Source organism: Sorghum bicolor, chromosome 7 (assembly GCF_000003195.3).
Source record: "Sorghum bicolor cultivar BTx623 chromosome 7, Sorghum_bicolor_NCBIv3, whole genome shotgun sequence".
NCBI classification, from domain to species: Eukaryota; Viridiplantae; Streptophyta; class Magnoliopsida; order Poales; family Poaceae; genus Sorghum; species Sorghum bicolor.
The window spans coordinates 53,841,729-53,854,777 of NC_012876.2; the positions used below are offsets into that span (position 1 = coordinate 53,841,729).

The 13,049-nt window shown below is 41.8% G+C and overlaps 1 protein-coding gene across 2 annotated transcripts; it reads right to left on the bottom strand.

Annotated features, from left to right (window-relative positions):
- LOC8075095 (probable alpha,alpha-trehalose-phosphate synthase [UDP-forming] 9) lies at window positions 401–6,174 on the bottom strand. Of its 2 annotated transcripts, none has more exons than XM_002445441.2 (4): window positions 5,941–6,174; window positions 1,542–3,600; window positions 1,173–1,446; window positions 401–1,085 (listed from the first exon to the last, which is right to left on the bottom strand). In XM_002445441.2, the coding sequence occupies exons 2-4, from the start codon at window positions 3,521–3,523 to the stop codon at window positions 744–746; spliced, it is 2,598 nt and encodes an 865-aa protein (XP_002445486.1). In that variant the 5' UTR covers window positions 3,524–3,600; window positions 5,941–6,174; the 3' UTR covers window positions 401–743. The 2 variants fall into 2 exon arrangements, with proteins under 2 accessions (XP_002445486.1, XP_021320441.1); XM_021464766.1 differs by lacking the exon at window positions 5,941–6,174 and adding an exon at window positions 5,237–5,904 and having other exon boundaries at window positions 427–1,085.

The following is a 13,049-nucleotide window of genomic DNA, read 5'->3' on the forward strand; positions in this document are numbered from 1 at the left end:
TTGTAAACAAATACTGTAATTTAGACTTTCTGCACCAGTGCGGGAAGGAAGAGACCAATGAAGCACAAATTTTACAGCAATTTCCTAGTTGGCATTTGTCAGATCATCGAGCACCTTTCGAATAAAATCTGCAGCAATGCCCTTGTTGGCAAATCATCAAGCACCATTAATTCGAGCAGAGCGCTGGCAATCGTGCAATCTGACAGACTAAAACATGAACCCTTAGAGAATTGGAGGAAGCAAGAGAGGATAAAAAAATGTGCTGTTGAGCCTATCGCAATCGTATTTCCAAGTGATGAACGAAGAACGTTCTTTTCTTGGTGAAAAAGAAGCCCATGAATCGATGCACTATAGCAGATGTTAAGAGTAGGGCACTAAATAGTGAGCTTTCACCCACAGATAAATTTTAGAACCAACACAATCATCAATATAGCAGCAGGAGAATAGATTCAGACAACCAATTTACTGTCAATAAGAGGCTCGCTTTCACACTGCGAACCCCAAGCAACAGCTTCCCCTTCCCAACCAAAATTGCCTACACGGCTACACACACACATCACCTGAACATCGAAACAGCGAACTTCAGCTCACATTTCCGCTGTTCATGTAATGGTGACGATTCATGCTGGCTACACTAGAATTCTGCATTAACACACCCTCCTAGAATGAACCATTGAGAGACAAAAGACAGTGGAATTTACATGCTTCGCAGCTAATAATTTCAGGTAACTAACTGGTGGTGGCTAGTCCACGTAGTCGAGTACGTCCCTGAAGGTCACACGACCATGGCTGGCATTGACGTCCTCCCGCTGCGATGAGACGCGGGTTACATTCTTGAGCAATCTGATTACTTCACTGGTGTCGTCCACGTAATACTTTGCTTTGCTGGGCTTCTGACCAACTGAACAGGCAAACACCTCTGGTGCTGTGGGTGATATGGCATCATTGGAGGTCATACCGTTGATGCATTCAAACATGTCCTCATCAGATCTGTCATTGCCAACGCACATCAGGAAATCCGGTGCCTTCCCATTCTTGACCAGTGTGTGAATCAGCTTGTTGACAGCAAGACCCTTGCTAACTCCCTGCATGAGTAAAGTTGTTCAGTTACTGCGGCATGTAACCAATAGGAAAGTGAAATGATACTCTTTATGACGTCAAAGGGAATATACCTGCGGTTTCACTTCTACAATATAATGACCACACTTTACAACAACAGGCTCATTTGATAGCACCCTCTCAAGATGATCTTGTAGCTCCTTGGCTTGGAAGGAACCAAAATCATGGTCTGCATCCAAATAGTGCCATACTAGAGCGCTTTCCTTTGACTCGATTGAAGATCCATCTGTTGTCTCTGTGTATACCTGCATGATAGGTTCAGCAATGTGCTTCCATTCTTGCTGCGGACTTGAATAGCTTGACTCCCATGCAGCTTCCTTGCTCCATCTGAAAACACATACATATATAGTTCATCACATCCTGAGAAAAGGATACAATGGTGTCTGTGTAAACAATAATGAGATAGCTTTTGACTGGCATACCTGATAAAATAGCCATGTTCTGCAGCTACACCAAGCTTCTCACATGGAGAAAACCACTCATCAAGGGAATCACGTCCTCGTCCACTTACTATAAATACAACATTCTTTGGATCATTGCATAAGGTGTTAAGAATGGATATGACTTCTTCACTTGGAGCTTTGTTGATTGATGACTGAGCCACAAGTGTGCCGTCGTAATCAAGAAATATTGCTCTTCTAGAAGCCTTGTTATAAGAAGAAACAAAGTGCTCCAAAGACAGCTTTCTGAAGCCAGGAGAAAGAGCAATAACTCTAAAATTCAGACCAAACCCAATAGCCCAACACCTTCGGCTGTAATGATCTTTGCATGCTCTTTCCAGATCTTGAGCAAAGCTGCGTGCCCAGTAAGCAACATCATGAGTACTGACATAGCGATAGTGCTTTTCATGCCGCAGCCTTTTCTCAGATTCAGTCAAATCAGTTGCACGGCACAAGGCATCTGCCACATCATCAACACTCCAAGGATTTACCCTGAAAGCACCACTAAGAGATGGGGAGCAACCCACAAACTCCGAAACAATAAGTGTGCTTGTGTGATGGGTGTCTTTGTCAAGACCTCTGAGTTTATCAATCTCCTCATTTCCCTGTCGACAAACAGTATACTCATATGGTACTAAGTTCATGCCATCCCTCACAGCATTTACAATACAACAATCAGACGCAGCATAGAATGCAATCTTTTCATAAAATGGTATGCGGTGATCAATTAGGACGACAGGCTTGTAACTTGAAGAACCATACTTTGTATTAATCCTTTTAGCCACAGATACAGCTTCTGTAATAGCTTCTTGCACGTCCTTCCCTGTGCTTCTTGCTGGATTGATGATTTGTACAAGGACAACCTTCTCTCTAAGCTTTGGGTTTCTATCCAGAAGAAGCTCCAGTCCAAGCAATTTCAGACTTATTCCCTTGAAGATGTCCATGTCATCTACACCTAACATGAGTATCTTGCCTTTATACCTTTGTTCAATTTCTTGAACCTTACTGATTGTAGCAGGCAACTTTAAGACAGATTCAAGACGACCAACATGGACACCCACAGAAAGGATCTTCAGACTGACTGTTCGGCCAAAATACTCTATTCCAATGTAACCACGTTTTGACTCATAATGCAGGCCTAGCAATCTGCTACAGCAAGATAGGAAGTGGCGAGCATAGTCAAATGTTTGGAAACCAATGAGATCAGCATTAAGCAGTGACTTCAGGATTTCATCCCTTACAGGCAGAGTCCTGTAGATTTCTGAGGAGGGAAAAGGGCTGTGAAGGAAGAAACCAATTTTTATTCGGTGTAACCTCTTCCTCAAGAATGTAGGGAGCAGCATGAGATGATAATCATGAACCCAAACACAATCATCATCTGTATTGATTGCTTCCATAACTTTATCTGCAAAAAGTTTGTTGGCTCGGACATAGGCTTGAAATAGGTTGCGATCAAATAGCTCACCCTTGTCTAGGCAAATTGGAAGCATATAATGAAAAAGTGGCCATAATTGTTGTTTACAGAAGCCATGATAGAACTGCTGCTGCAGGTCAGATGGGAGAAAAGTAGGTATGCATCGATATTCTCTAAGAAGCTTCTGTGCAACTTGGTCCTGCTCACTGGGATCTACCTGAACTTTCAAACTGCCCACATACACAGCATCAGTCTCATTTGAAAAACCATCTTTAAGTTGCATGAGTAGTGCATCATGATCCAATGAGAAGGACAGCTTCCCAGTATCATCTCTTGTACAGTTCAGAGGAAGAAAGTTGGCAACAATTATTTTCCTCTCGGTAGAAGATGCTGAACCAACTGAATCACCATCACTTATTGTATCCCAATCAGGATCAGATATAATGCCAGGAGAAGTTACAACACGAGGAAGAGACTTAAAAGGTTGTCGAAAGTCAAATCCATCTCCAGAGGTCATCTCTAGCAGATTTGAATATGATTTTGAAACCATGGTTCCAGTGCTCTTGTCTCAGGCTAACTTGTTGAGGCCTTTGTATCAAAGTAGCTAGCACTGTACAGAATGAATTCCTGTGAAAGAATAAACCGAGTACATCAGCCAACCTCGATGTCAACTACCAATTTTGGTACACTATCAAAGATAATGCATTAATCTTGGAACACTCGTAACATACCTACTATAAACAACCATATATAAACAACCATATAAAAGGAGAAATGGATATATGTCAACTCATTGATTAACAATCCAATTTCATGGAAGTGTATCTTTGCAATAATCATATCAAATAATTTCCTTATGATGTATAAAACACAAAAATGTTCACAAAATTGCACACTACATCGTAGTAAATTGGAATAGTTTAATTGCATACATTGAGTGGACTGACTAAGTTCATCGATTCTTGCATCAGGAATCTGAACTTTGAAGCGAGTAAATACGGATAATATCGACACAGAAGCTTAGGTGACGAAAGACAGACTGCACAAAGAGTAGTAAAAAACAGATGCAATATATAACCCAGCTGATTGTATTGACAAGGAGAAGGAAAATCCAATTCATATCAAGCACAGTAACTTCATTCCAGCACAACAGTGTCAACAAGAAAAAAGATGATAGGCAAGCAACTGTAGACTACACCTTTGCAGAGACCTTATTGAGGTATGAGAAACAAGGATGCTTTTCTACAACTACAACTAAAGTCTTCTTCCCTCAAAAAAACAACTAAAGTCTTCAACAAGTCCTCAGGTCCAGCTCATCCCATCTCCAAAGATCCAAAACACAAGCATATTTACTTCGGTTGAGGCCCACAATATCCATTCCAAAAGGAACTAATCAAACAACAGGATGGTCCACTCGCCCTTCCACGAAAACATAAGAATGGAAATACCAGGACCACCACTACAGTTCCACTACCACACCACACTCCATCAGCATGATGCAACCACTCCCTCAGTTCAGTCCTACCCCGTTCTTAGGCCTTGTTTAGTTCAAAAAAATTTTACAAAACAGGTACTGTAGTATTTTCGTTTGTATTTGACAAATATTGTCCAATCATGCACTAACTAGACTCAAAAGATTCGTCTCGTCAATTTCAACCAAACTGTGCAATTAGTTTTTATTTTCGCCTATATTTAATAGACCATATATGCGTCTAAAGATTCGATGTGACGGGGAATATGAAAAATTTTGCAAAATTTTTTGGGAAGTAAACAAGGCCATCAACCACAATAAAACTCTGCAGGCCTCCAGACACATAGTACTTGGCATCCCAATCCAGAGGGGTCCAGGATCCAGAAAAAATTTGCGAGACCTATTCAGCCAAGAGATGACCTACTGAACACTCTATTGCAAAGCAGACACGGGAACATGATCCATGACCCCATCCGAGCCGGGTTGAACTGCTGCTGTCAGTTGCAACACGGTGTTAAGCACGGCTTGTTAATTTCGAGCAATTTATATAAAAAAAACAAATCTGCTTGCATCCAGCAGCGCCAGAGCTTACACCTGTAACAACTCCAAAGCTGCTCTGCAGAAGTATAACTACTTGGCATGGTCAGCTAATTGGGGCGAAATCTTGGGCTTTATAATCACAATCAGTGAATCAGACACATCACACACTGTAACCTTGGAAAATAGAATGTTCTAACCAGTGGAGAAAAAGCTGATGGCAATAGGTATAGTGTACATGGCTACAGTAATCACCTTTTCTGGATTTCCATCGCTATAAAAGTAGAAATGCAGAGGAAGAATAGTACACATCTGGCATGCAAAAATCTCAACGAATATAGAAGTAACGTGCCCAAAGATGAAACTGAATGTCTGAATCTAAACCGGTAGTCGATTTATTGCATGAAACGAACAGAGCAACAGTGAAAGAACACATCCTAAAATTGACCAAACTGAAACGAAATAGCGCGATGTGCATATAGATAGAACAATGTACCCCGTCCTTGGTTGGAGGAAACAGAAAGGACCAAACAGGCCCAGTGTTCTGTACGAGAATGCAGCAACTACAGATCAGAATGTTTACGGCAAAAGAGTGAATGGGAATGCAAGATTGGAAAGTTCTGAAGAAGATTGCAAAAGCAGCACCAAATTTGTTTATCAGGAGGAAAGAAAATCCCTTTCCACATTAGATTTCATTTGAAACGAACGATAGCCAAAACCAAACCAACTTCCTACACAGGACGAGGCAGGGAAGCAGATTGCGGCCACGTGCGACGAACGAAACAAAAAAAAGAATTCGACAAAATCCCTAAACCAAAACCGCCGCTCCATACAAAACTATGGATGGAGGTCAAAACTTCCCAAGATCGAACTTTCCGCGGCTCTACGCCGCCACAACCCACCGGAAACCCAAAAGAAACAGCGACGCAAATGATAGCACGGAGCAAGCCGGTGCTCACCCAGATCAAACGTGACGCGCTCTCCTCTCCTGCGCCCCCGCTTCGGCACCGAATTCTTGGTCCACCGGCTTGTTCTCTGCTTCAGTTTCTCGCTCGCCCGCTTGCTTGCTTCTCTCGCTCTCCTGTGAGAACACTAGACCGGAGTCGGGAGGGAGGAACGGAGACGGGGACAGGGGCGAGGTCGCAAGAAATGTCGACTGTCGAGACAGGAAGGGGAGAAATTGCTCTACGCCTCGTTTTTTTTAGGCAGAGGTTTTTGAAGGGGACTCGAGCCCCCAGGGGGTTTCCCGGATTTACCCTTGGTGCCATCGTCAAGGATAAGATCGCCTTTTTGGCTGTTTATTTTATTCCCAGCATGTACAATGGTCCAAGGGCAGGATTGACCATTAACTTTTGGCTGCTTTTTATTTTTTATATCAAGTCAAAATATGAGCAAGTTTACACAAGTTTGAAAAAAATTGACAGGCAACTCGTTTGATGCCAAAAATTTTAGCAATACCTTTAAAAAATTGGTAAGATAAGATCTTAGTTCTCTTATCAAAATATTGGTTACCTTTAATATTGATGTGACCACATTTTAGCATAGCCTAAAATTGACTTTCAAACAAGCAGGTCCTTAACTTTACATGTTTTTATTTTAAAGTTTTGGGGGCTTTTCTTTCTTTATTTATACCAATACCAAATATGGTGACGGCATGGGTCATTAAGACTAAGGACATCAGTAACTGTTTTTTATGCTTATCTATATATTTGCGCACAGAGTTATTGTTGTCTCATAAAACCGTTAATGTTTTAGGATCCTTGCCATAGCATAATTTCAGTTCGTATCTACAATTTCACTTCGGTTTATAAGAATCATTTTCTTTTACTTTTTAAAGGCTTCGGATTTTCCTTTTAAGGAACTCTTATCATGAAACCTCCACTTACGATGGCCTTATCAGCCCCTGCCTTCGTAAAGGTCTAGAGAAGTTGGTGAGCATTTGGCTAGACCGCGAAAGTTTCTATGTTTTAATTATAGTTCCATTCCACATAAAAGTAACCTAAGTGTTATAGTTTGATTGATGCAAATTATGTTTAATTTATTTTGTAAACTCCTTTTGTGATATATTTTTTTTGGAAGACTTGCTTTATAAGTTCTAGGGCCTGTTTAGATTTGAATTTTTTTGTCCCAAAGAGAAAAATTTTTATGAAATTGAGGCCTAAGAACTAAACGGGGCTAAAAAATTTTGATGCCAAAATTTTGAACTGCAACTGTGCACGTACTCCTATGGAAACCCACCAATGACAACTGTAACTGCATGCAGCTCAAGTTGTCATTGGTGGGCTTCCATGAGAGTGCGTGCACAGTTACAAACTAAAATTTTGGCCTCAAAATTTTTTAGCCTCGTTTAGTTTTCGGACCCTAATTCCATAAATTTTTTCTCTTTAGGCTAAAAAATTTCAAATCTAAACAGACCCCTAGTATATATCTTTTAGATGTCCTAGAAAACATAGGGAGATGCCTTGGCCCTTGGTTGCAAAAGATATGTACTGCACACTTAATCGTTGTTGCCTCCGTCTCAAAAAAAAAATAGAGGTGAACAGCTAGAATTGTATTCTTTTTCTTCTGGGTACGAAGACAGTAGTAAACGAGTATGGTTTTTTCTTAGAAGAACCGGGAATGGCTGTTTTTATGAACTTGCCTATTTAGGTTTAAATTATCGAATTACCGGTGTTTAGAAATGCTTCGGTTCATGTTTTTAGTTTTGCTCCATATTTTTTAATCAAACGGTTTTAACTCCACACACTTTGTTCGAGGAAAAAGAGTAGAGTTGTGAGAATTTTTTTAGAGCAACTGCACGGTAGAGTTTGTGAAGTAGTATCAAACACCTATGGTACTAGATTTATTCTAAAATTTAATAATATTTTTCTCTTTCAATAGTAAGCGACATGTCCATCATTCGCGAGATATTTGCAGTGACTTCTTTTAATCTGATGAAGATCAAGATATGCCAACTTAGTCATAGTCATTTGACGGTGCTCATAGTAATTATACGTGTTTATATAGATGAGTGTCGTCTTATTCGTTTGGCTGATAAGTCATGGTTGAAAGTATTGTTTGTTAATTTTTTGTGAGAGAAAAACACTATTAAATACTAGCTATAGCTTTAGCCTCAGTAACAAACATATAATCTGATTCGAAAAAGTTAAAAAATAAGAAATCCACGGCCCTCACGCGGAAATCCTATCCACCACGGTCTACATTAAATATAACCTTATATATCTACATCATGGATCCAACCAAAAATTGCTTCGAGGATAAGCGAGAACCAAAAGTGCTAGCTAGAGCTTTAGCCTCAGTTGGTCAATAACCCAAGATCGAGTAATAATAACTTTGCTTTCATGCTAATATCTGATCTTTTAGGATAATTAAGTAGCACACACCGGTAGGTGCATTGTTTATCTTATCCTTCATTGGTATACTTTGGTAGATGGGGTTATCTAAGTTGGACACTGCACTAGTATAATAACCCCCCAGACGGGACAGTGACAGCCAAAGCATACTTCGTATTTGACCAATATGCACGGCAAAACGGATAGGCGAAGAATACATTATTCCAAAAAAGTTCAAACTTGTAATGCCACGGTTCTAGACCTGATTTAGGGCGTATTTGGTTTGGTTTACAGCAAATCAGAGGGAGGTGCAGTTAGCTTGTGGGTGCATATGCACGAGTTATAGGAGGTACATATATGGTAAATTTTTTATCAAATCTACTGTTTTTGTAATTTTTGGGATGCATTTGCACAAAACCCAAAATACCCCTATTAATTACCTAAGATCTTTGTTGCTGCCACAGTAATGAGGAGTAAAGCCATAAAGGTGTCTTTTATTTTGACCATACAATCTCCTTTAGTCACCCCCTTGTGAATAGATGACTAAACTCATTTAGTCACTTTTTAGTCACCTTGTTTGGGAAAAAGTGACTAGAAGGAACTAAAGTGGGTTGACTAAATTTTAGTCACTCCAAACCAAATACTTCCTCTGTCTTAGAATAGATGATGTTATGGGATGCATAGATGTCAAATTTTCTCAACATTGATTAGATTTATAAAAAAGACATGCAATCTAATGATACTAAATATATATTAGAAATTTTTATATATAATTGGTCAAAGTTAAAAAAACTTACTTTTCAGTAAACAAGAATGACTTGTATTTTAGGACCAAGGGTAGTAGACCCTAAATGACTAGGCTTATAGTTATCTTTTTTATCAAAAGTGCGCATAATGAATAAAAATGCATCTTGAACGAAAACGAGTTAATTAGCATGAGTGAATTACGAGGCTCAGAATCTACTGGAAATAACAGGCTAGGATCAAAAATCTTTTTCTTGCGTGGATAAAGGGTGACACGGATTAAAAATGGTCAAAATGCACAAGATACTTCAAGTCTAGCTACTACAATACACATGCAAACCGGCACTGATCCGATTGTTGTCACCTGAAAAAAAAAGGGAGCTGAAGATGTTTGCCTATCTCACTCAGCTGCGCCGACGGTCTTTTAACGAATTGGCATTGGTGGATAAGATAAGGATGCGATTAAATTAGCCGAGTATTGTGCCCACATGGTAAAAAAGACATTTTTGAGTGCATGCGGGCGTGCATGGCATTGGTGCATATACAAGCATATCCCCATCGTGGCCCCACCACATCCAATCCAACTCCGACCCCAATTATCTAACCAATCCTCTGCCATAATCAACCATTACTTTTTTATCGAGAGTGAGAGTGCCAACAAGGAGCTCCATCAAACAAAAACTGCTAGTAGTAAAACAAGACCACAATACAAGAGTCGTTTTGACAAGTGGTGGAGTACATACACTTTCTCCTTAGCCCGTGTTTAGTTTACCTCGAAAATTAAAAACTTTTCAAGATTCTCCATGACATCAAATCTTATAGCATATGCATGAAGCATTAGGGCCCTGTTTAGTTTCCTACCCAAAATTTTTTCATCCATTCCATCCAATCTTTGGACACATGCATAAAACATTAAATATATATATAAAAAAAATAAACTAATTACACAGTTTGGTTGAAAATCGCGAGACGAATCTTTTAAGACTAGTTACTCCATGATTAGCCTTAAGTGCTACAGTAACCTACATGTGGTAATGACAGATTAATTATACTTAATAGATTTGTCTTGCAGTTTCCCGACGAGCTATGTAATTTGTTTTTTTTATTATTTTCTAAAAATCTCTTTCGACATCCTTCCGACATATCCGATGTGACATTCAAAAAATTTTCATCTCCAATCTAAACAGGGCCTAGATATAGACGAAAATAAAAAATAAATTGCACAGTTTACCTGTAAATCATAAGATTAATTTTTTAAGTCTAGTTAGTTTATGATTAGATAATATTTGTCAAATAAAAACGAAAATGCTGCTGGGCCAAATTCAAAAAATTTTCTGAACTTATATATTCCAGGCATATACGTGTAGACGCGGTGCCAATTTCTGTCAGTGGTAGGCCGCCGTAAATAATGTGGAAAACCCAGGGCCATGTGGAGGAACCGCGAGTGGATAGCGTTAGTTAAAGCTGCGGCGGGGGGGCCGTATCAAAGCGCTCCAGCTCATCAGCCGCGCCCGAGCTCCACTCCACGCCCTACCCCCCGGTTGAGTCCGGGCCCGCGTGTCGGCGAAGGAGGGTACCGACGCTGCCGGTGCGCATCGGGTTTGACCGATTACAGCTGGAGCACGCCGCTGTCCGACTGTCCGGCCGGCCTGTCGCGTCCTTTCGAGAAGGCGGGGGGCGGGGCCGCGTCTGCGTGTGCGTGATTAGGAGGGCAAAACCGGGATTAGCGGTGGTGGTTTTGTTAATCCAAAAAGCGGTGGGCGCGCGGGTGGGGGTGGGGTCGGGGTCGGGGGCCTGCGAGCCCGAGTCGTCGCGCGGAGGGGCCGGGGGCCTGCGCCTCGTGGCGCGTGACGCGACTGCGCGCCGCTGCCCGACCACGCGACGTCCGAGCTGGCAGGTGCACCGCCCCGGGTGGGTGGATGGATGGATAAGGTCCCGCCGGCATTTTACGGCCTGACCCCCGGAGGATACCGCTATTTCGCATTTGGCCCCTCACCTGCGGCAGGCGCGGTCTCCCAGACCAGACCAGGCTCGGGCCCGGGGCCCCTGGGGCTGCTAGCCCAAGTACTAGGGCCTTGTTTAGATACACCAAAAAATCCAAAACTTTACCAGATTTCTCATCAAATCGAATCTTACGGCATATGTATGGAGTATTAAATATAGATAAAAATAAAAACTAATTACACAGTTTGTCTGTAAATCGCGAGACGAATCTTTTAAGACTAGTTAATCCATGATTGGATAATGTTTGTCAAATAAAAACGAAAATGCTACAGTATCAAAATCCAAAAAGTTTTTACATGTAAACAAGCCCTAGGTGGGCTTGCCCTAGGCCTCCGTAGGCCTGTCGTCTGCCTACTGTCTGTCCAGGCATCATGGGCGCGGCGATGTCCGGTGCGTTCCCTGTGGCCGCCGTCGTCGCCACGTCCGGCTCCGCAATCGCTGCGGGGCCACCCCTCGGTACAGTGACGCACCGAGTTTGCTGGCCGCTGTAGTACTACCTGCCACACGACGATGGATCGATCCATCCATCGCGCGAGGAATAAACGTTACGCGGACGCGCCTAGCCCTAGCTAGAGACACGACACATGCCGCGCCCCTGCGGCTCATTAACTGCAAGTTTTTTTTTTTTTTTGGGCAGCCGGTGCGTTTCGCGAATCCGGTGCCGTACGATGGGAATTAAAACAGGGAGGGGGGCGACGCGTGACTGTCGGTAACCAAGCACCGTCCGGTCCGGTGACACATGTCGGCCAGGCCGTACTGCTGAGTGCTGATCGCTACAGCTGCTGCATGCCATTACCATGCTCAACACTAGACGTTTGTTGCCGGAGAGCGAGTCGGCAACCAACCAACCAGCCAACGAACCGGCCGTGACGATGCTTGCCGACAACGTGACGGGATTGCTCATGCAACCATACTTACTCCACGTCAAGGCCTTTGTTAAAAAAAAATGCAAATTTTTTTACATTTTCCGTAACAACGAATCCTACGGTATATATTTGAGGCATTAAATAAATAAATAATTATATAATTTATTTATAATTTAAAAGACAAAAAAATTTTAAACTTATTTAGTATATAATTAAACAATAATCGTCAAATACAAATAAAAGTATTATAGTTTTTATTTTACAAAATATTTTAAAATAAACAAGGCCCAAGATGTCAGCGACAGTGCGACACTGATCACATCGCTTCAAGCCTTCAACCCTCGAGAATACCTATAAAAGAAACTCAGAGCTTGAGGTCACTCACTGGAGTGATTCTGGCAATCTGAGAGGTTCGTTTTTGCAAAATGCAAATTCTCAACCACAGCACAGATGGCACAGACAGACGCTACCTTCCGGCTCAAAAAAAAAAAAAAAAAGCCTCCCCTAAACCTGATGGCCCACAGCTCGTCGCGAGATGCGAGATGACGAACCCCAAAAAACAAAAACAAAAAAAAAAATCGGTGAGGGGGCCACGCGACGCTGCGAGTCGCCGCGTTCTACGGCGCCGCCTCGGTGGCGGAGTCCACGACCGAAAGCGCGGGGCCCGCCCGGCACGGGGGCGAGCGGCGAGGGCGACCGCCGGCCTTATCCGAACAGTCACGACTCACGACCTGCTGCGCGCGTCTCCGTCTCCATGGGGGGTTGGGCGGGTGGGCGGCACGCAGGGCCCACGGCCAAATCGGCACGTTGCACTTGTAATTTATTACTTTGACATTTTTGTGTCCTTTGATTTTTGTCCTCAACGTGTCGATGCTTGATGCCCGTACCGACCTTGTTTAGTTAAAAAATTTTACAAAATTTTTCAAATTTTCTATCACATCAAAAATCTTTAGATACATACATAGAACATTAAATATATACGAAAATAAAAACTAATTACATATTTCATCTGTAATTTGTGAGATGATTTTTTTAAGTATGGTTAATCTATGATTAGAAAATATTTATCAAATACAAACAAAAGTGCTACAATATTTATTTTTTAAAAAATGTTGGAACGAA